Genomic DNA, 25091 nt, shown 5'->3' with positions numbered 1-25091 from the left:
GGGAATCCCATCCTTGGGTTGTATTACAAGCTTAAAGCACTTAAAGAAATCATTAAAGAGAAAGATTGGAATGGTTCTTGTCACCTCTCTTCCAATATTGTCATGCTTAAGGATCAACAAGCTCTTTGCTTGAACATTCTGAATTCAAATCCTCAAAACTCTGCCTTGAATCATAGGCTCAAAAACATAAATGCCCAATTATCAAACTACTCCTTTTCCTGGACTAATTGGGTTCCTACAAAAGGCTAAACTTGTGGACCTCCGAAGGAGCACCGCTCTAATGGGTCAAATTGGTCAACCCTGGTTGACTTGGTCAACCGGGTTGACTCAGGGTCCAAGCTCGGGCTCAACAGGCTCGACTCGACTCACTGAACCCAGTGGGGAGGGCCATAGGGTCTGGCTTGGTCAATTTGACCAAGTCAACTCTTTAGGCCCAGGTCTGGGCAAAATCGAGGTCAACAAAACTGAAGTGGCTTTCTCATGGGGAAGATGACTTAAAATTTCTCTATGCAAACATTAGAAAGAGAAGAAATCACTGCGTTTCTCCTTTGGTTTCTAATGATGATCCTATTATAAGTAAGGTCTTGATTTCTTCAATTACCCAACACTTTGAAAAGCTTTTAATGCTCCACCGCCTACTTCCTTATGTGATCTCTACTCTATTCCTAAAGGTACGGTTATTCCTTCTCATTTATCTGATAAGCTAACTATGATGGTTTTTGATGATGAAATCAAGACAACAATTTTTAATGGGAACTCCAACTCCACTCCCGGCCCTGACGGTTTCAATTTCGAGTTTTATAAATCTAGTTGACTTATCACTGTTCCTTTGGTCTGTAAAGCAGTGAAATCATTCTTCTCCAAAGGATATATTCCTCACAAAGCTAAGGCCACTGCAATTGCTCTTATTCCAAAATTGGCTCATGCATCTAATGTTTTGGATTTTAGATCAATTGCTCTTTGTAATGTCTTTTATAAGATAATATCTAAAATTTTGGCATTGAGAATTAAATATATTATGCCTATTATCATTATGAAAAATCAAGCCAGTTTCATTAAAGATCGTATTGCCACGGATAGTATCCTTCTTGCTAATGAATTATTTTTGGAATTCAAAAAGTCTACTAAGATAAAACTGTTGTGTGCTAAGTTGGATATTCGAAAGGCTTTTTACTATGTTTCTAGAGAATTTCTTTTGGCAAGAATTTGCCAAAAAGGTTTTCCCTCTCTTTTCATTCATTGGGTTAAAGCCTGTATATCGGATGTTCACTTCTCCATTTGTATTGATGGAGCTCTTGAGGGTTACTTTCACTCCACTTTAGGTCTAAGACAGGGATGTCCACTTAACCCTTATCTTTTATGTATTGTGATGGATGCATTTACTTGTATGATTGATAACCCTGCTGCTCAGGATAAATTTAATGGGATTCATACAAAGGATATGCAAATTTCACACCTTCTTTATGCTGAGGATCTCCTCATTTTTGGAGAAGCTATGAAGCACAACTGCGAGGTCCTCATGGCTGTTTTAGATTCCTTTGAGAAAGTCTTTGGTTTAATGGTAAATCATGAAAAAAGTAAGCTGATAATCTCAAACTATATATCCCCCCTATGGATATTGGTGTGACACTTAATATGCATGCTATTTGTGCTAAGATGACATATCTTGGTATCCCCATCTATGCCAAGAAACACAATATTGCTGATTTTCAACCTCTTATGCATACCATTTCAGAAAATTTGGCTAGGTGGAATGCTAGGCTGCTTTCTCTAGCGGGTCGCCTCCAATTCTTAAAATATATGATCTGGAACACTATAGCCTACTGGATTTGGGGAGCTATCATACCTAAGTCTTGTATTAAGTGTTTAAACAAGATGTGTTTAAGATTTCTTTATTTTGGAGGCATAGAGGTTAAGAAATTGCATCTTATTGCTTGGAAGATGATATGTAAACCTAAAATGTTTGGGGGGTTGGGCATTCCGAATCTTCAGGCCCTTCAATTTGCAAAATATTGCTATTTGGTTTTCATATTCTATAATTCTAAGTCTATCCTCTTTAAGTATCTTAATATTAAATACGATACTCCTTGGACCTTAGAGAAGCATAAAACCTCCTCTATCTGGAATGAATTTCGGAAGGTGGCCTTACAAATCTCTCATTCAATTCATTTTGACATCACTTATAATAGCAAAATTGCTATGCTGTGGGACCCATGGATTGGGGGTAGGACTCTTTTGTCTCATCTTCCAAACTGTAATATGGAATGTTATATTCATCATAATGCCAAGCTCTCTGATTTTATGGTAGAGGGAGATTGGATTTTTCCGAGCTATGTTAAGGATGTATTATTTCCTTTATTGGGGCATCTTCCAATTAATTTTGATTCTAATTTTACTTTAGCTTGGAAAGATAAGAAGAAGCATTGTTTCTCATCTTATATCAAATTTTATTTCCAGGAGGAGGCAGTTCCTGATTGGACCAATTTTGTCTGGCATAAGCATCATGCTTTAAAATATTCGGTTTACACTTGGATTGCAATGAAAAGTGGGCTCAAAACAGCTGAGAAGCTAATTAAAAGGAACATTTTGGTTCAGGCTAATTGCTCTTTATGCTTTTTAAATGTTGAAATCAATTTCACATTCTGTTTGAGTATATATGATTATGCTTTCTCTGTTTTAAAAAAACTGATTCCGATTTTGGGAGATTTTCTTTTGAGACCTAGACTTATTCAAGTTCTCCAATTTTTGGGAGAAAGGAGCTACTTATTAAAGAACCAAAAAGAATCTATTCTCCTTATAGTATGTTGCGCTACTTATTATATTTGAAGGGAAAGAAATGAAAGAAGATTTAATTTTAAATTTAGAAGTGTTTCTACTGTTTGTGCTTTAATCAAAGTCGCGGTGGAGGAGAAAGTGTCCAATTGGAAACATGATGAAAATCTCAGAATTCCTTGGTCCTCTTAATGGTGGTTCATTTTGGCTGGGGGATTTTTGGTTGTTTAGATACTGCTAGTTGGATCTTCTTTATTTTGGATGGATTGTGATGCTCAAAGAGCGTATGGTTTCTTTTTGCTGCCATTTTGTGTTGCTCGGGTTTAATTGGGGCCAAGAATGGTACTTCTGTTTGTATTACAAAAAACCAACTTCATGCCATCGAGTTTGATTTATTGTTGAACTGTTGGCTGCTTAAGTTCTATTCGTCCCTGGATGGCCTTTTTGGCAACCTTGGACTTAAATGGCAGGTTTTTTCGATGCAGGACAATGATGTAGATGTTAATCATCTCCTTGGAGGGCCTCACGGGCAACCAGGAGATATCTCCTTGGCCACGCTGGAATTATGTTGGTTTGTTTTGATTAGCAGTATGAGTCCATTTTTGATGCTCATGCTAAATTTTGCCAGTAGACTATTATCATTGTAAAATCTTTGTTTTAGTTTTCTTTTAGGAGGTATAAATTTTTGGTTAGACCTCTTCTTTTTTGTATGATGTCTAATCTTTTTATTATACCTTTATTTATAACTTTTTCATTGAAATATACGGCTGCTGCCCTCAAAAAAAAAAAAAAAAAAAGTTTCGCTTCTTTTTCTTTGAAAATGACAATCTTTACTATTTACAGTCAGAACCAGCGCGAGAAAAGAGTGATGCATTGCGTTGCGTTGGGCTCACGCTTCCGCATTCCGCTGTGGAATCCAGTGCGAAAGAAGGCCTTCACCGTAGCTAAGTTGTTCTATTCTTCCTCCAGCTACCACTGTGCCCCCTCATCCGTCAAGCTCCTCAGCCTCCTCTCCGACGTCCGTCCCCTCACCACAATGGAGGTACTCCGCTTGTTAAGTTTCTCGTCATTCCCGCGCCGTTTTAGGTACTGTGATTATGTTTTAGGGTTCAGTTTACTTCGTACGTTCTTTGATCATCTCGCTTATGATCCATTCTGCTGGTTGCGAACCGGAGGTTTACTTGTCTGCTAGGAGTGTGGAAGATTGGTAGGAGACTTTGTTGTATTGTTGTTGGATTTTTTTCCCTTTTGTATAGGCGTGCATCGTCTCGATGTCATCCGCTTCTGGTTGGAAGAAATGGGTTGTAAGGAATTTTTTGGACGGAAGTGGAGGAGAAGATTTATGTTCTGCATACTGATTTTGTTCTTTGGTGATCAAATGATTTTATTTAAGATTCTATATGTTGTATTGAATCCGAAAACATGTTCGAAAATTGTTGCAAAATCGGCATGGGCTGTGATTTTTTAAATTTACAATGAAGTGTTTGGTTGGATTAAAGAAGCGTTGTTCCCTTTTGATAACTCAGGCAACACTTGCAGGAACGATGGAAAATGAGGATTAATAAATCTGAGTCCAAATAGTTAGGATGGCTAATGATGATAATGATCTTCTCCGATTGAATAGATTTGTACGATGTTCTTGGGTTTTGTGCCGATATATGATGATTGTTTGTTTGTTTAGCTGAAGATTGCCTACCTACTTTGTAGTCGGTCTTATTTTTGATGTATAAGACCCACTAATTATTAGTACTGCTTGTATAGGGCTGCAAACGAACCAAGCGTTTGACGAGCTGCTCATGGCTCGGCTCGATAAGGGCTCGTTCATGTTTGTTTGATAAGGTAAACAAACGAGTTTGAATACACTTGATAAATACTCAATAGCTAAATGAACAAGCTTGAACAGCGCGTTGTGCGGTTCATTTATGTTCACGAACAGTCTCGCTTAGAAGCCGTGAACAAGCTCGCTTAGAAGCTTGATTAGAGCTCAACTAAGAAGCTCGATTAGAGTTTTAAAAATAAATACTATTTAGTCTACTAATTTCGGATGTAAAGCGAGTTGTTTGATTGATTTAACGAGCTGCTTGACAAGCAGCTTGACAAACGAGCTCGAATAAGAACTCGAACCGAGTTCAGACGTGCATTTTTTAAATGAGCTTGAGCTCGAACAGGTGTCCAAGATGCTCGACGAGCTTCGAGCCGAGCTTGAGCTCGATTCTGACAAACAAGCCCGAACTCGAACATGCCGCCAAAGCTCGGCTCGATTCGGTTCGTTTGCAGCCCTATGCTTGTACAAGGATGGTTGGCGTTATTTTTATTTTAGCTCTCTTTTGATGTGGCAATCTTAAATTCAAATTTAGAGGAGTTACATACATAACTTTGAAATATTAACTATTTACAAAATTAACACTTATGTCAAATATTGCCTATTTACAAAACTAACATTTAGGTCATTTTTTTTGAACTATCAAGCCCATGCATTTGCACATACTATAGTCAAGCTATTAGGAGTTTGACAAAAGTGATGAATTTTGATATTTGCATAAAAATTTGAAAATTGTAGATATGAGGGTGTTAGTTTTGTGTATAGTTAGATTTGGATGTTATGTATGTAATTTGCCCTTCAAATTATCACTTCTTTTGGCACTTCTAGTAAGATTTGCAATAAACCTAGTTAATTATCAAGATGTTTCAGATTTTAGTTTTAGTGAGATGATAGGTGAAGTTTGCATGCGAGAAGAGATCCCGTTATAAAATTTTTTTAAGTACCTTTCGGCCGGATGCAATTTATAGTAATCATGAAAAAAGTCTGGTGAACAGAAAATCAATTATCCTATTTATTTTTTCTTACTTTAGGATGTTATTAAAGAATTGCTAACATGATGCGTTTCTCTGATTACTGTTAGAATTTCTGGACCAGTGGATCGGTTGACAAGAACAAAAGAATGGTAGAGAGTTTGCAGCGCTATGGTATAATCAAGTCAAAGAAAGTGTCAGAAGTGATGGAAAAAATTGATAGAGGACTATTTGTACAAAGTGATACTCCAGCTTATGTTGATAGCCCTATGCAAATTGGTTACAATGCAACTATATCTGCTCCTCACATGCATGCAACTTGTCTAGAGCTGTTGAAGGAGCATTTGCAGCCTGGCATGCGAGCCTTAGATGTTGGTTCTGGTACTGATCTGATGGAACCCTCCTTTGATTGTTGTTCTCTATGTATTTTTTTCATGCATGTAGAGTGCTGGAGATTAATGCATCTTTGTGGTCATCATAAGGATATGCAGTATTTTACTTGCATATTTTGATATTTCATAAATAACATATTAAAAAAAACTACCATGTGTCCTTATGAAATTAGTTTATCCAATTTAATAGATGTGGTTCTCTACAATTCATTAAGTTATTTTCTTGGAACTAGATGTCTTTTTTTGTTTTCTCTATTAAATTTGGGTTGGACTTTGTTCTAATTGTTTCACGTCTCCTTTTGACATTGAGTTTATATGCATGTATCTTTTTCATTTGTGGAAAACTTGCTTTTGAGTCTTTCTATTAAGTATTTATTTCTTTTAAATAATTAACTCGTCTTCACGAATTTGAAGCTTGAAGTTTAAAGCTTTGATAACATATTTTTTCAAATTATTTTATTTTCTCCTAAAAAATTGATGGACAATGGTAAAATACTATTTTGTTAAAGCAAGAACAATGATGGCCTGGTTGAGGATTATGGTCTATAAATATATTTTGATATTCGCATTCATATCTCTAAAGTTATTTTCCAATTCATTTTGAAATAGATTTTGATATTTGTATTGTAGCCTGAATTTTATCCTTTGAGAAATTTCCATTTACCATCACTTATCCTAGACATGGGAGATTTAAGATATATGTTGTTACAAAATTGTCATGTTGGATCAGTACCCTGTAAAATCAATGATACCTTATGCTTATTTTATGTAGGAAATGTATCAAAGTCCAGGTGTTCGTAGTCAAATATGGAATGAAGAATTAAAGTGGATATAGAATGCAGTTTGTTATGGAGTTATGATTTTGATGCAACATTATCTATAGCAAAGCAGATGCAATATAGAGATGTAAGGATTGACCAAGATACACACAATCTAACACAAATAATTAATTAATACTAGTGTTTAAACATTGAAAAATAGAGAAAACCCAAATCCGTGAAACAATGATATAGCATTCGGCATTGGAAGCTCAAGCAACTAGAGATGAAATTATAAAAACATGCAGGGAAATAATTTTAAACTCAAGCCTGTGTAAGATCTAATTAAGCCATCTGCTTAGTTCATGAAACTTAAGTATTTGAAAGATCCAAAATAAAACCAGTCGCTTGCCTCATGAAATGATTGGAAGTTCAAGCATGTGAAACTCTTTGCATAGTTATAGTCAGCAAACTTAGATATGCAATGCAATTTGTTATGGAGTTATGAAAATAGATGCAAGAAAAGCACATAATGATCCATCAGAAAGCCCATTAATGCGATTAATTAATTACTAGTAGTGTTGAAACATAGAATTGAAAAGCCATAATGATCCTGGTCTTTCTATTTGCTTGTCTTAGAGCCGTAGGATCATTTAGGGTTTGCTTTTCCTTGTCGCTATTTCTTCATTTTTAGGGTTTGCTTTTCCTTGTCGCTATTTCTTCATTATTGCTTCAGCTTTGTGTGAAGGTTTTGAAAGAATTGCTCAAGGAAGCTTTTATGCCTCCTTCGAAGACGATGATGTTCCTATTGGACCAACAATCACGATAGGAGTTCGCTGCAAATATAATGATATTTCTCATCTTTCGTGCACTTATTCAGCTAAATCCCGCAAATTCACCTATGTACATGATTTATTAAATCAAGAATTTAAGGTAAAATGGAGAAGGAATTTGTTAAGTTTATGTAGGATATAAAGTTACATTTTTTTCCATTTGGAAGGATTTAGGCTAAACCCTGCATCTAAACAACCATTTAACCTAAACAAAATCCGTGCACCCAAGGAAACCATTCAAATGATCTCAACTTAGGGGTGCAAACGAGTCGAGTCGAGTTCGAGCTAGGGGGGTTCGTGTCGAGCTCGACTGCAAATTACTGAGCTCGAGCTCGACCTTGACTTTTCTCACGTCGAACGGCTCATTGAGCTCCGTCCCAAGTAGGATAGCAGCATGCCAGCTCTATCGTCGTCCCGAGCTCCGTTGTCGTCCACTGTCATTGCGAGCTTCGTCTTGGAGCAACACGCGAGCTCGAGATTTCGTTTTCCCACCCGCCCGGGCCCGATATTTTGTTTACATGCTAGCAACAAAGGCTCATCTTTGTCAGCTGCTCGACGAGCTCACGAGTCGAGCGGAGGTCTGTTCGAGCTCGATAAGCTGTCGAGCTCGAAATTGTGTTCGAGCTCGATAAGCTCGACTCGTCGAGCATGTTAATGAGTCGAGTCCGAGCCGGCTCGCGAGTCGGCTTGACTTGGTTACACCCCTATTTCAACTTGATAGCATTAATATTAACATATTGCGCTATGTTTAAAATGGCGTGCGCCGCGTAGTGTGCTATGCACCATGGCTCCACGGGAAACTTTGTGCAATGATGTGCCATTTGTCATTGAGAAGTATGGGATAGTTTGATCAATAATTATATTTAAGTGATGATGTGAGTAGCACTATAGCTTATATTTAATATAAGGTCTTGGAGAATAGTGATCCAAAATTCATGGAGTTAAATAACCAAACGTTGATGAAGTGATCCAAAAGCCTTATACATAAGAGTAGATAAGAATCGCTGACAAGTCTGTAAGCGATTCTTGTCCTCCACTTCTTTTCTTGCTAATGTAACTCCTTTCATATAAATGGCATCATGTTTTCCTTATAAGAATTTACTATTTTGAGATAGATTTTGGATAATCAGGACCCTCCAAAGTAAATTTTAGTTACCCGTGGTTGCTTAGGCCTTTGGCCCTTGCTAAAACCAAGAGTAAATAGGGAAAACCTTATGCATTTTGGCCTTGGAGCCATTGAATGAGAAAAGAGAGAGATGGGCTGGTATAAATAGGGGATGAGGGAAGTCTAAAATTTGAATTTTCATTGATCAAACACAATTTTTTTATGATACAAGTAATATTAAATAAGGGAATTGTCAGCTACTTACTTTTACTTGCGTTAGAGTTTGCCTTTTTTTGGCAATCGTGATGGTCTCCCTCAACTCACCTGATGCTGAAGTGGTCTTCACATCCACAATGCCATCCTTTTGCAATGGGTCATCAAGGTTGATATTGAGATTCATGATTTTAGGAACTGCCTTATATATTATTCTTTGTCATCTAGCAGTGTTAATTCAAATAACTTCAAATTCTTTGCATTAAAAATATATTAAATCGTTAAAAGGTGTGTCTAAACATAATGCCTTCTGCAAGTTATCAAATGTACCTTAATGAATGATCTTGATCTTTCACCTCATAATTTGTCCTTCCCCAAGTGCAACCAGAGCATATAAATTTCTTGGAAAGTGCATTTGATCCTATGTTTTTCATGGCGAGGCACTTTCTTTTCTTATGATTTCTTCAAATTTTCTTCTACCTCCTATTGGATCGTTGGAATTCCATCCATGAATCATTGTGCTCATTGAAGCACCCTTCATCTTTATCATTCTACTTGGTGCCAATTGAAAACTCTAGATCAAAAGAGCTCTATTATAGGTACCCTAAGAACTCCTTAAAATGCGACTTTGATGTTGGACCATGGCCTACCTGATTAAAGGCAGATTACTTGTTTGGAAGACCTTCACACTAATTCTTCAGATGCTTCAAACTGTGTCTTCTTAATGTACATACCATTGTTCGATTCATCTCCTCTATTTGTACATCTATTTGTGGATGAAAGGCTAAAATGGTTAACTGTGACTTATACATATTTAAATCCTCGTGTCTTTTGTGGTCCTCCCTAGAAGTCCATTGAAATAATCTCTCATGGTCGAATAAGTATTGACAATGTCGTCTATAAAGATTTCTTTTGGTTTGAAGGCTTTGCCCGTCTAGGTGAATTTTTGACTGAAAGATGTAGCGCTTTAGATTTTGGAGAGTATTCTCCACACCAAAATTCCTCCTACTTTGAAAATATGTTCCTCTTGTATCGAAGTTACATAATCTATGCCTCTAGTCATGCACGGTTAGTCTCCAAGGTATGGTAAATCTTCCGCATAATTGCATGCTTGCTATTTAGCACTATTAATTGCTAAAATTGATGGCCCAACATTTACATCTAGTGGCTATGGGACTCCTTCATTTTGCTTTCCAATGGGCTTCTCACACCACTCAAAAGTTTGGATTTGTTGCATATATGTACTGTACTCTTCTTGGTGCATTCATAACACCTGCATAGTTACAAACAAGATTGTGGTAGACTAGTGATTGGTAGGGACAACATATCATCCATCCTATTGTGTGCTTCCTTCTCGTACTTAATCATTATATTGAACTGTTGTGTGTAGGACATCCACTTTATCTGCCTGGCTTAATGCAGCTTGGATTGAATTTACAAGTAATATATTGGTTGCTGAATAGAATGGTCTTATTTCTCAACAAGTAGTGCCTCCAATGCTTCATTATCTAATGCAAGGTAAACATGTTGTTGTTATAGGTGAAATAGTTTATGTAGGCAACCTACAACATCTCTGAGTGGTCACCCATCCTCAATGAGGATGACACTAATTGCATTGTTGATGCATCCATGTCCAGCTCAAATGGTCATTGCAGGTAGGGAAGACCAAGTATTAGCACCTTAGTGATCTTCTTCATCAGAAAGAAGGTAATTTTTTTCCTTTTCACTCCACTAAATGTGGCGACTAGAATTTCTAAGGGCATGCAAAGGTGCGACCAACATTGAGAAGTAATGGATGAACTTCCTCACTCACTGAAAACCACATTTGCAGCTCCTTAATTTTGAACTTGTGCATGGCTTGATGAAGTTAAGATAGACAGATTTGAGGATACAAACTCTTCTAGAGATTAAGTATAAGCTTGACATCTACCAAAAGCCTCAAAATATATTCAAGATGCTGCAAATGATTTTCTTAGGTTTTTACTTATTTTAAAAGGTCATCTAGATAAACAAATGTGATTTTACTTAGGAAAGTGTGCAAGACCTCATCCATCAGACATGAAAGTTGGTGCATTGCAAAGTCCAAATGGCATATTTGTCCTTCATGCAATCCCTGTATCATTTTCAAGGAATCCAGGCATCCTCTTTTCTATCCCAAATGCTGCTAGATGGGCATCAAATCAAGCCTGGAAAATTACTTAGTCTATTGTAGCTGCGCTTGGAAAGTTGCTTGGCTTGATGTAGTTGCTCGATCAACTCCTGATCTAATGCAATCCAACTGAAATAGGAAAATACTTAGTCGAACCGCCTTGTGTTTGAACACAAGTAGGAGCTTCTGAATACATATCCTTAATGACTTGAATATAAGCATTATTAACTCCTTTTTTTCTAGAAATTTCCTGAGCATCTCTTGGAACTTTATCATATACTTTCTCTAAATCAATAAATACCATATGTAGATTCTCCTTACTCTCTATACATCTCCATCAAACCTCTCAACAAATTTATAGCTTCCATATTTGACCTAACCTACATGAATCCAAACTGATTTTGAGAAACATTAGTATCATGACATAATCTATGTCTCCTATAATTTTAATGTATGACAAATCAACTTAATTTTTCTATAACTCACATACTCTTGTGCATCTCCTTTATTCTTAAAAACAGGAACCAACACACTCCTCTACTCATCTTTCATTTTTTAATCTTAAAAATAATATTAAAAGGTTTAATAAGCCAAGTAATTCCTTGATCTCCTACGCATTTTCACACATCTATTGGAATATCATCAGGTTCTATTGCTTTTTCACACATCATTTTCCTTGAAGTCTCTCTAATTTCATTTGCTAAATTTGGAAAAATTTTCCATGATCATGTACCCCACTTTTTTCTGGTCAACATTTTTAGATGGCTTCCCTCAAGCTATCAAAATGATTCGGAGTTTGACAAATTTGCAAGGTTTTTGCTAGTATTGGACTAAAAAGTAGTTGCTATTAATCACTTTATATTTATTCTACCCTCTTCCTTTGTTATAGTGTTTTTTACTATGCATGCTAATGACATATTGTGATTTTTTTGGCATTAGTAAGGTAAAATATTTATCTTAAAAAATATCTATCACTAAGACATTCCAAATAATGTTTTGGTATCAAATTTGCATATAGCAAGGAATGTGTTTGTCATTCCCAAAGGAAATAATCTAAAAGCATTCCTGATAAAGCAATCTTTTTGGGTTTATGCCAATTTACTCTCCTATGGAAACTTTGCTATCATTCGATGGTGATGAAAGCTTTCAAGATGCTTCTTGATCAACGTTTGGTTGACAAGTTTATCTATCTATCACTCAACTTTATATATCACTTATAATTGTGTATAATCTGTAAATATAAAACCCAAAGAAAAAATAATAGGATGTTGTCCAAAGAATTTTATGATATATAAAGAAATCTTGAAGAAAGTCTAGTTATCAGAAAGATAATCATTTAAGCTTTTGATATCAACTATATTAGTTTCATTGAAGATCCAAAGGCTACTTTGGGATTTTGTGTCTTTGTAGGAGGAGATCTCAAATTCTAAAAAAGTAAGAAGTTGACTATTGTAGCTAGATCCAATGTTGAAGTTGAATATATGGTCATAACACATTTTACTTGTAAAATAATGTGGATTAAAATCATAGTAGAAGAATTTGGCTTTCCTATACCCAACCTATTTATCCTTTGTTGTGATAATTGTACAAGTATCTATATTTCAAGCAATTGTATCTTCCATGAAGGAATCAAACCTATTGAAATAGATTGTCACTTCATAAGAGATGCAATTCAATAAAAAAAATTATAATTTCTCATGTCTCCAGTGAAGAACAATTAGTTGATATCTTTACTAAATCTCTAAAAACTGTTGGTTTTTCTAATTTTTGTGATAATTTAGAACTTATTCATATATAGGCCTAAGTTTTAGGGGCGATTATTATATTGGAAATTATTTAGAAAGCTCTAGATTGGAAAGTGGTATTGTAGGAAAGTGTTAGATTAGAAAAAAAATATTTTTATTACTGTGTTATATTCATATAATTGAGAATGTTCTTCAAGTTATTATCTTCTTTTTAATATTCCTCCTGTTTGCTTATATATACGTACTAGTATTCAATCAATAATAACATAACATACATTTTTCCTCTCCAGCAACTCTCACATACATATAAATCCATAGCTTGAATGTTCATGCCTTTTTCTTGCTTTTTGGACCTAATAGCTTTGTATCTCTGTGCTATATAAAGAGAAATTATCTGTACTCTTACTTACACGGAGAAGCTGCTCCCCTACTGTGTTCTCCATGATCGTGGAGCTGTGGAGTGCAATACTGGTTCAGGCATTCCTTACAGAAAATCAACTGCTTTTTGAAAAGCAACTCATTAGCAACACATTACCAAATGAATTCTCTATTATTTTTGAAATGTTTGTTCTTTCACATGAAATTTTATAAATATTGCAATGTTTAATTGTAATTGTTAGATTATTCAATTAGCCTTAAAAAAGAAGTTTTTTTTTTTCTTATTTCATGTACAGGAACTGGGTACTTAACAGCTTGCTTTGCAATCATGGTTGGATCTCAAGGTTGTGCAGTAGGTGTTGAACATATTCCTGAGTTGGCTTCTTTTTCAATTGAGAACATAAAAAAAAGTTCAGCATCTTCATTATTCGAAGGATCACTATGGGTGCACGTTACTGGTAATCTCATCGTTTTGTATCAATTTTTTTTTACAGCTTCCGTCATAATAATAATAAACTTACACTGCATTTTTTGTTGTTTCATGGATATTGCATGAACTATGAAGATGTCCCATTACTTTACTTATTAGAATTCTTCCTTATTCTTTCCTGCATTCAAAAGTATCTTTCCTCTTCTCATTCTGAAATAGTTAATACTGTTGCAAAATATATTATATTGATTTTTGTTTACAAGAGTTCAAGTTATAACATGAATTGTTCTGCACAATGGTTGAATGAACTGCATGTCATATGATATCAGTCATTAGCTATGATGCACCGACACGGACACGACACGACACTGACACGACAATTTTTAAAAATATAGAACACGGGTGTGGCGTGGACATGACATAATAATTTTTTAATATAATATATAGAAATTAAGATGACATTATAGTAAAAATAACAAGAAATAATAAATCAATTTCATGATAACTTGTTTAACTTATAACATAAAGATGTTTAGTACAAAATGTCTAGTACAACCACAAAAATATAAGCAAAAAATCATTTATTACAACATGAAGGTCCAACTACTCAATAGAGGGAATGATAGAATTAGATTCAAATATTGGTCTTTGGCCTTCAATATCATCATCATTGAATATCATTGTTTCCAACTCTGGTTCATCTAGAGAAAGATTTGCAACCTCCAATAATCCCATATCATCAAGGCACTCGAACTCATCTCCAGCAACATCCCACATCTTGTTATCATCTGTCATATAAAGTGGGATTTTCCTTGATAGAAGATGAAGATTTATATGCACATAAATTAAATCTTCAGCACGTTGTGGAGTTATTTTATTCATCTTCATTGATTGAATAAATGAGTATGTGCTCCAATTTCTCTCACAACAGAAAGAAGATGATACTTTACCAAGAAGTTTTATTGCTATTATTTGAAGAAGCGGTGCTGAAGCTCCATGAATCAATCACTACATTTTTGGATCCATCCTCCATCTATCAACCAAAGATTCTTGATCACCAAAATCCTCTAAATATCCAAAGAACTTTGCAAGTTTTTAATTTTTCTTCTCTTCTCCTCATTTGGGAAATATCTTTTCAGGCATATCTTTTTTATATTTGAAACTTCTAAATCTTTTTGTGGTGAGACATGTTGAGGGTCTTCTTGAAGCCATTCTTTATTTGAATATCTTCAAATAATACAAAGCATATAAAATTATCTATCATTTACCAACAAATTTAAATTAATTTAAAAGATGAATATAAATATATTTTGGATTTAATGAATGAGCCAAACAATTCAAAGGTTTGTTGTTTTTGCTCCACCTATCTTCAAGAATGGTATAGACAACAACAACAACAACAACATCAAGCCTTTATCCCACTACGTGGGGTTTAGGGTATAGACAATGATAAAAAAACTTGAGTCTTTATCATGTGATTTTCTTTCATGTCTGTATGTAATTTCTTTCATTTTTGCTAACATAGAATTCCACATCTTATAAATCAAATGTAGGCATGATTTATTTGTGTCATCCTCTCTCAACATATCATAAATTAGATCAGTGAAAGCCAAAATGTAATATACTTTATCCCACCATTAATCATCTAAGACCGTTTCTTTAACATATCTTGCCTTCCCAACATCATCTTCTCGATAGCAAGATCACTTCTCACTAATCACCATAGATTGAAGAGCATTTTTAATTTGTTTGAATATTCTCAACATGATTATTACAGAGGCAAAACTAGTTTCAGCAATCGCTAACATTTTCAAGTGGGAGAAATCATTAAACATTGAAAGTCTCATCGAATGGTTCATAATAAAATTTTTGATCAGAACAGTATCATCTACAACCACTGTTATCCAATGACATTCAGCATAGATGGTTTCATTAGCCTCTATTTTTTTGTTGCATAAATATTTTTTAGAGCAAGATTTAAAGTGTGCACAGCACAGGATGTCCAAAATATATGGGGATAAGTTTGCTTCACCAATAATCCTGTAGCTCTACACACCGTTGCATTATCTGTAATAACCTGCACAACATTTGAAGGCCCAATCATGATTATCACCTCTTTAATCAAATTGACAATAAAATGTTTATCCTTGTATTCTCCTTCACAATTCACTACTTTAATGAACATTGGGTTATTCTCTGTAACGGCCATGAAATTAATAAGGGGTCTTCTATGAGAATGTGTCCAACCATCACACACCAAACTAACACCTTTTTCTTTCCACACTCTTTTTGTTGGTTCAAGCAATGTCTCAATATGTGCTCTTTCTCTTTCCAATAATTTCGATCTTAATGCATTGTAGATAGGTGGAACATATCCTGTGAGGTTGTTGTTACATGCAAAAATGAATGCATTTTTATAATGAGGATTCCTTGCAAGGTTGAAAGAAAGTCCCGCTGAAAAAAACATCCTTGCTATTTCACCATCCAATTCCTCTCGCTGCTACAAATTAAAAGCCTTCTCTAGAGGATTATTGGCTACTCCTTTTCTTTTCTTTGTTTCATATCCTTCACTTCTAAATGATAAAGCTTGATCAACTCTCACAGATGAGGAAGAAGTGTGGGATGAGCCATGAGTAGATGGCAAAGGTATCTCTTTAGGGAGTGTCCTTTGGATCCTAGATCCAGCTTCATCAACTTGTCTATTCAATTCAATCAATTGCGACGTAGTAATCTTAGGACACATTTTTATTCCATGGCCAGAAATTTTAAGTACATATGCCTTCACCGTAGAATAATATCCTTTGTAGGTGCCACCACAATAATTGCATTTGAATGACACATTCCCTCCTTCAAATATTTTTTCTAACTTTGTAACATGAATCCATAACGGCTTATTAGTTTCTACAGATGGCTCTTTTGAACCTTCACCTAATCCACTTTCGCCAGCAGTAGAGCTCATTTTGCTAACAAACCAATCATACATATGAATACATTAAATTAAATTGATATGAACTGAAATCAAAATATCCCAATAATAAGACAACATGAATACAACAATATACCGGTCTGCCGGGGGTCCAAGGGGGCGCTTCCCCCTGGCGGAATTCGACCTGCTTGTTTTTAAAGTTCATAAGTTATTTGTATGGGAAGATGATACTAAGTGGTACCGAGCATGTACCTAGCGGTACCGAGAATATACTGAGCGGTATCGAGCATGTACTGAGCGGTACTGAGCATGTACTGAGCGGTACCGAGCATGTACTGAGCTCTACCGAGCATGTACCTAGCGATACCTAGCGGTACCGAGCATGTACATTAGGTTTTTCAATAATGAAGAGAAGAAATGGCGAAATCCACTTACAGGTCTTGGCTCTCTTGCGTGCAGAAGGTGCTCTGTTTGGCCTTGATTGCGAACTTTGTCTTGGATGATCGTAGAAATCACACAAGAATGAAGGAATGGGAAAGACGAGCTTTGCTTGGCCTCGACCAAGCAGAAATGACGAAGGAACGGGAGGCGAAGGCAGCGGGCTCTGTTTGGCGTCGTCTGCGAGCTCTCCTGGTCCGCCCTAGAAGATTTCTTTCGTGGATCGGAAAAATAGGGCTTCTCGTTCATGGAAAATGTTAAATAGAACGGACGATTTTATCACTTAATAACCGGACACGTGTGTCCGTGTCCGACGCATGCCTGACACTGTATACCCACTTTAAGCGGACATGTGTCCATGCCGTGTCGGACATGTGTCCATGCCGTGCATACCCTCTTTAAGAGGACGACGCCAAACGAAGCTCCCAACTTGTTTGCACTAACATTGTATTCTAATCGATTTTCTTGTGTATTTTTTCTTTTTTTGAAACATGATTTGCTTGTGTATTGAGGCCTATAAAGAAGTAGAGGTTCAGTCAGAGACTTAAGTTAAAGATGAGTGCATTGTTTCTATTGTTTGCCCTATGGTGAGGACATATAAGAGAAAATAAGATATTGGGAAGGAGAATGCTCAAGGTGAGTGATGCCTTTCTCTTTTTGCGCAAAAATGAGGGCATCTATGTTGACCTCCACATCAGAAAAAAAACCTCCCAAATCCTGCTGATTTCCGCAGTCTGCTACATTGGCCATCTCAAACAAACGGCGCCGTAGCTATTCCCTCAGGCATACACGATCTCCTGCTCACCTTGATCTTACATGTTGTTGTTGTTGTTAAAATCATGATAAACGAAGCCTTCTGCTTCTTTACTTTTGCGCTCGAACACACGGGAGCCCCCAACCCTCTTCCGTTTACACTCTTGACGCTTCCTCAAACTTCAAAGCCACCTCACAACTCGATCCAAGCCACACAACCGAGATCTCCACCTATTGAATCACAGGCATCCTGATTACTATAGCCCCGTCGATCCCAATTGACCCATAGCCGAACTTTACAACTCCAATCGGCCTCAACCACATCTCCCTAACTCGATCTCTCTGCCTGATTGCCGACTCATCACGTATAGCTCTAGGCGATCGAACTCCCAAGTCCCCTCCTGACATCTAGACCCCTTGCTTCGACCTCCATACCCACTTCCACCTACTCGTTCGACCTCCTGTAAGCAGAACCTTAGCTTCTCTTTCCCTGCTCCATTCGAAACCTCCGGCTTCCGATTAGGCCCTTATACTCGTTCTGCCCTCCCATCTCACGCAACCAGGCCCAGGAATTGCTCCATTCCTCTTGCAGCAAGCCGATCCACAACCCTATAATATTAAGTAATATTATTAGTTATTAATATTAGTACTTTTATTATTATTGCTATTTTAAAAAATGGAAGAAGTTTAAAAAAAAAAGAGGAAAAGGAAACGAAGAAAGAAAAATTTGTCTTCATTGCCTCGATTCTCTTGACGTTGACACCGACACCGCCATCAGCATCCTTGGTGAAGGTATAAATGGTCCTCAAATCCCACTTTTAGTACTCGTGGCGTGCTGGGGGACCACCATGCATGCTCTCGTAGCATGGTGGGAGGGAACCCAATGCGACACTTACGGCGAGGCGGGTAGGCCTTTAGGCGCTCCCATAGCAAGGCGAGGACAATTTCAAGTACCAGTGCATGAGCTTACAGTGCCTGCAGGGAAAAATTGCAAGCATTTCAAACAGGTATCTCAAAGGCTGCTACGCACTCTCGTAGCATGGTGGGGTTGAAGACTACGACCACGATGTCACCCAACATCTATCCTACGTGCTCTCGTAGCATGGTAGGGAAGGCCCACAACTTCTGTAATTTCTCCTAAAAGGGGGAGACGTTGATAGGCTGCCGAAATTTAGAATGATGAAGCACAGAACTTGAACAATCACAGGGAACATGACTTAATAGAATTGAACTTGCAATTGAACTAATAATGAATGGAACTTAAGCCACTAAATAGAAATCAAACTTGTAATCAAAACTCCAGGGAACCGAACTCAATATTCGAAATAAAATTCTAATTTGCAAGATAACAATAGTCAAATGCAAAACGAATGAATATACAACTTGTAGTTGACTGAAACTTCAATATATGGCTCATTCATAAGTAATGACCGCTTGCATAATAGGTCGCTTGTGAAGGATAATGAAAGCCTATAAATGATAATACTAGATGAGTTGTTAGTATGGTGATCCTCCCACAAGCATATTCATGTTAACCTCCACATAATACCAAAAAAGGAATGAAACGAAATGCATACCAGTTTAAACCTATTGGATCCATAATTTCTCTCGTGATCGGGAGGGGTAATTAACTATAGGGGCTTGCGCCTATAGGAAACCAGAACTCAGATCATAAAGTCCTATCAAAATGAGGGCGAAATCTCTGGGTAGTGTCTTATCTACAAACCCATCTGCCTTCCAAAATTTATCTTGGAACTAAGTTCGTTAAAACTCCCTCGCCGAATAAGAAAAGAGAGTGGAGGCCGAGGTCGAATTTTCGGAGCCCACAATTCAATGGGATTGTAATGAGTGTGAGTGCCCACAGGAAATGGTGGAGGATCCGTTATATGACGATTTATGAACTAACTTGCAATCAATATGGTTTGCTAGCAAGTGGAGAACACAAACTCATGAAGTGTACAACGCCTCATCTACAAACAATGGTAGCAGATCTGTAATGGATGCAAACGTCTGCAAGCCGCCGTAGGAGACCCGTTGTGCGTGTTGCATGTTATTTATAAGCAAGATGCAGGAGAAATACGACAAATACATATTTTTATGGATCGTGCTAGAAGATCTGCATTCAACGCAGCTCACCTGTGGGTAACAACAAAGCAACTGTAGTGCATACAATGCATCACCTGCAAACAACAAAACCCCTTTGCAAACGCACACAGTGCAGCATGCAGCTAATATCACTGCAAACAGGCACGACAATCATCCTACAGATACGAGCAAGCAATAATGACAATGAGCGAGCTGTGGCTATAGTAGTTTTCTTATGTTCAATATCAGCCAGCTTGCAAATGTACGCAACAGTTCCCTGTGAACTACAATAATCAATATGCAAGGAGGGATTGATGATGAATGTAACCCATCCGATAGCTCGCATTAACACATAATAAATGCTACAACATCCTTCCAATCAATGTTAGATAGCTTGTAGATCCACACAGCAGCCTCCTATGAATGTGAAGCCAGTATGCAATGAACGTGGCAGCTTGCCAGTCAACATGCATGAAGAAATTGACGATGAATGCAACTCACCTTACAATCAACGTTAATTTGCAGATGAACACACATTCAATTGCAAACAATAACACTGACAACTACCCTACTAATACTCTCAAAGATACCGTGAAGAATATAATGACATGTTTATGAGCAAAGCATGAGAGTTATGCAATAGATGGTGCAATCTCTCTGCAATCAACATGAACCTACATATGAACATGTCAACTTATTTTAAAATACCCCACTTATGCATCAAAAAAGTGTTGACGCATTCATACACGTAGACACACAAATATGCGTCTATACCTATGGCACCACATGCATATAACTACACTAATACGTTATGCAAAAATGCATGTAAAACTATATACCTGTATGGGCCATGACGAGCGTGATGCGTGCACACACGCAACGTCTGAGGATGTTGTGCGTGTCAAAAAATGAACCAATGTTCGAGCCCGATCCTTCTATGAGAATAGATAGAAGTTGAAATGGTTTGAACTATTAAGCAAATGTACGGTCGCTGTATCAACTAAGATATTTATTTTATATGTTTATATTAGGCCTTCAAGACCCTCTACAAAGAAAATTCACTAATAAAGGAATAAAATCGATGACAAACACGATCATCTGTCAGCAAGTTGATAGAGTTGACAAGGTTCAACTAATAAAATGAAATCGCTCATGAATACCTCGATGATAGCCGTGTTGATAGAAAATCTTAACCGGAGGAGACCATAAACATTCAAAATACCTCTATAAAAATCCAAAATTCTAGAAATCACCCAAAATCAAGATATTTAAAATGAAATAAATCATCAAATGCTTAAAGTAAAACCCATTCACCCTCCACAATAAATTGTTGAGGTGGACAAATCTGAAAATTATCTCAGCTCATAATGAGCTAGCAGAAGTCTGGTCGAGAATATCACTAGAATTCATTCTCAAACTGTCTCTTGTCAGTAAGGACGTAACACGTGTCCTCTAATCGGTGTTTTTGTTGCCAAATGATATCACAAGTAAATGGTTTCGACTAGGACCCTCTGAACCAAGTGGTTTTGTCGCCAAATTGCATCACTAAATTACGGTTATGGTCAAAGTCTGCATGTTCTCCTATGGCATTAAATCTTTGAGATATGAATCAGTATGATATAATCGATAGGGCACAAATCTCTCTGTTAGCTAAGTGGATTCAAATTTGTTCCCTTAGACAAACTTCCACCCTAGGTCTATAAGGTACTTTTGGACGAAGCAATCCATGACTGCTGACAAGGATCCTACGTTTGAAGATATATGTGAGTAGATATCATCATCTCTCATTCAGGTGGAGTGATTTTTTAATTTGCCGGGATCTCTACGTTAAAATTGAGTGCTTCTAATTTTTTTGAGAGCAGAAAGCTTTCATACTTTTATGATCTGCGGGTCTTGCACAGTTGCACATAAGATCATAAATCTTTTTACACCATATGAATACCCTAAACTGTAGTAAAGTAATTCACGCATTTTACAAAATCACCGCCGCATAAGCATGGTCTTGCTTGGGGTCTCGACTGCTTGTCTTCTTGCTTTTATATTTACAAATTACCTAATATTTCCATTCAAATTGATTACAGACATTTACTTATTTACCTGTAGCATTTCAGTTTATCTGGGACCATAGTGTGAAGGATATATTGAAAGCAAATAGAAATGAAGTAATATTGTAGTTACTATTCTTGCATAATGCATATCTCATACCAATGTGAAACTGCTCCGGACTCCAACAGTTATAATGACATCATGTTTATCACAAATAAGAGGAAAATCAGTTCTAGCAAAGCTTACTCAACTCCAGTCACCAAGTATGTAATAGTTTTATACAAGCTCAAGAGAAAATGGCATCATTTGCATTCTAGAAAGCAACTACAGGGAAAAAATACTGCTTTTAAAATACCGAGAGCCACTCTTACAAATAATGGCGGAGCTAGAAATTTTGTTTAGGGGGACATAAATTAAAATAGTTATATTTGCCGTTTCGTTTGGAAGGTTAGAGTATATTAAAATAGTTCCGTTTTCCGTCTCATTATCAGAGCCAAGAGAAACTGTAAGATCAAAATTAAGAATGCAAATAACATGATCTTTAGAGCTTAGAAGTTATAAACATTTGTCACGGGCAATTTTCGTTTAGGGGCGAGAAAGGAGTGAAAGGGAAAACAAAAGACATTCTCTCTCCCTTGCTTACAAACCCTGCTTACATGGACAGTTTCTATGAAAGTTTATACTGTTGGAAAATAGGCGAAACACAGAATGAAAAAAAAAAGGAAATATAAAAGAATTTTAACTCTTAAAAATACACACGAATTTTATACAAATTAACTTAATTGATGGATACATCCTACTGTCATTTTGCAGATTTTACCATTAATTGTGGATAATCACAAATCCTAATTTTAAAACATTCAAAACACCCTACATCATCAAGTCTTTATCTCATTATATGTGTTGGCTACATAAATCTTTTTTCTCCTTTATGTCCTATTAAGAGTCAAATTATCATTTAATAAAAAAAATATTTGAAACGCCCATGATAAAATAATATCTTTCTGTGTCCGTCCACATTTCAACCTTTATGACAATCTTATTGTTGACTACAACTAAGGCTTTATTTGGGATGACTTTCTTTCTACTTTTTAAAGCAGCTTTCTAGCATAAAAAAATTAATTTTTGTATTAGAAAACTACTTTATAAAGCATTAAGAAAGCCGTCCCAAATGAAACCTAAATATGTGTAATCTATTCTTTGGGTGACAAACTAATGTCATCTCCAGCTGAACTCCAAACATTTGAATGACATCGCTCGCGAGCTCCAGCCGAACAGTAAAACTTTCGCTATTTGGTTGCGGGTGACCAGTGAGACACCAATATTGGCGTTGCATTGTTCATCTATGTTATTTTTTTGTCTCTACCGAACTTGCTGAAGAAACGCGCGAAAGAAAAGAATGGCCGTTACCTTGGCAAAAGGGGGCAAAATGGAGTTCAATTGGAGATGAATCACAACATTTTTTAGTTTCACGGCATTTTAGAGTGAAAAATGAGATTTTCGGTTGGAGATGCCCTAAGCTCCACAACTTTACATAAATCTAAATGTTGAATTCTCCACCCAAACTAAATTCTTGAACTAATCAAACGGCCTGGCTGCAGATGGAAGGCTTGGCTGGGCAGAGCTAGCACCATATGATGCCATACACGTCGGAGCAGCCGCTCCAGAAATTCCTAACGCACTAATCGAGCAACTAAAACCCGGCGGCCGAATGGTTATTCCAGTCGGCACCATCTTACAAGACCTCAAAGTTATTGATAAAAAGCTTGATGGATCTCTCAGTATCCGAACTGAAACCTCTGTGCGATACGTTCCTCTTACCAGCAAAGATGCCCAGCTGCGTGGCTGAATATTTCCAGGTTCTTTTAATGCTGCTATCTTTTTTTGTTCTTTATAATATTTCTATTGAAGAACCATAGTTTCTTACTTGTGGGGTTTATAAATAAAAGATTGACGATGGAATGCAAATATTATTGTACATTTTAAGGTGTTTTATAAAATGCTTTTTGAAGAACAACAAGTATGCATCACTGATCTGGTTCCTATGATGCTGATGAATTTGTCAATGTTTTAATGTTCAATCATTTAATGTTATGTCATTTTGTATTTGAAATTGATTTAGGTTCTGTTTGGGACGACTTTATTAGTGTTTTTTAAAGCAGCTTTTTAGTACAAAATTTTAATTTTTGTACTAAAAAGTTGTTTTAAGAAGCAGTAAGAAAATTTTGTACTAAAAAATTATTTTAAGAAGCAGTAAGAAAGCCGTCCCAAAGGAAGCCTTAGGTTTTGTTTGGGATAGCTTTCTATTTTATAATATTCAAATATGGGATGCTTTCTCTCAAAATTCTCTATGGTCATGTAACTTTATAGTTAGGAGTTTCATAGTGCTTTAACCATGGGTTACTCTAAAGCCACAATATAAATGCATATTATTAATTTAGTTTATTAGGTCATACTAATCAATGCTCAATTCAATTTGAGGAAGCTCCTTATTGATTGCTCTAAGGGAAGCAAGCTTTGAGGAAAGTATATGAGTTCGGTTTTATTTGAGACGACTTTTCTACTGCTTTAAAAAATATAAATTGAGCTCATCACTACATTTTGGAAATTGAAAGGACTAAAATGTGAAAATTTAGGTGTTGTTTGGATAGTTTTTTTATTACTTTCTAAAGTAGTTTTTTAGTTTTAATTTTTTTTTAAATTACAATTTTTATAAAAAATAGAAAAAAAGGTTTTAACTCTTCATCACTACATTTTGGAAGTTGAAAGGACTAAAATATGAAAATTCAGAAGTTTGCAATTCTGAACTTTGCTTGGGGTAGTTTTTTTATTGTTTTTTAAAATAAATTTTTAGTTAAAAATTTTTTTATTAACTAAAATTTCTATACTTAAAAGCTGTATTAATAAATAGTAAAAACGTGTGTATATATATATATATATATTCGAAAAAAAGAATCAAACTTGTAATCATAACTGTAGGGAACCGAACTCAATATTCTGAAAAAAAAATATAATTTGCAAGATAACAAGAGTCAAATGCAAAATGAATGAATATAGAACTTGTGGTGGACTGAAACTTCAATATATGACTCATTCATAAGTAATGACCGCTTGCATAATAGGTCTCAAACCTAATATTATATTCATTGTATGCATTTGCATTCATTTTCAAAGCTAATCTAAAAGGGTCTCATTTAGCAATAGTTAAACATATATTTTGATATTTGAGGTATTCTAGGTTAAATTTATGGCATTACATAATTAAATATTTTACG

The 25091-nt window shown here is 36.1% G+C and overlaps 1 protein-coding gene across 4 annotated transcripts; it reads left to right on the top strand.

The window, feature by feature from the left end:
• Positions 1–3628: 3628 nt before the first annotated feature.
• LOC110113783 (protein-L-isoaspartate O-methyltransferase 1-like) lies at positions 3629–23844 on the top strand. Of its 4 annotated transcripts, none has more exons than XM_020846473.2 (5): positions 3629–3814; positions 4534–4611; positions 5676–5946; positions 13435–13596; positions 23418–23844. In XM_020846473.2, the coding sequence occupies exons 1-5, from the start codon at positions 3641–3643 to the stop codon at positions 23663–23665; spliced, it is 933 nt and encodes a 310-aa protein (XP_020702132.1). In that variant the 5' UTR covers positions 3629–3640; the 3' UTR covers positions 23666–23844. The 4 variants fall into 4 exon arrangements, with proteins under 4 accessions (XP_020702132.1, XP_020702134.1, XP_028554453.1 ...); XM_028698619.1 differs by having other exon boundaries at positions 3742–3858; XM_020846475.2 differs by lacking the exon at positions 4534–4611.
• The last annotated feature ends 1247 nt before the right edge of the window (positions 23845–25091 follow it).

The sequence above is a fragment of the Dendrobium catenatum genome, unplaced genomic scaffold (genome assembly GCF_001605985.2).
Source record: "Dendrobium catenatum unplaced genomic scaffold, ASM160598v2 fragScaff_scaffold_1117, whole genome shotgun sequence".
NCBI classification, from domain to species: domain Eukaryota; kingdom Viridiplantae; phylum Streptophyta; class Magnoliopsida; order Asparagales; family Orchidaceae; genus Dendrobium; species Dendrobium catenatum.
Note: the sequence above shows the minus strand (reverse complement) of the source record. Positions and strands in the feature narration are given on the sequence as shown.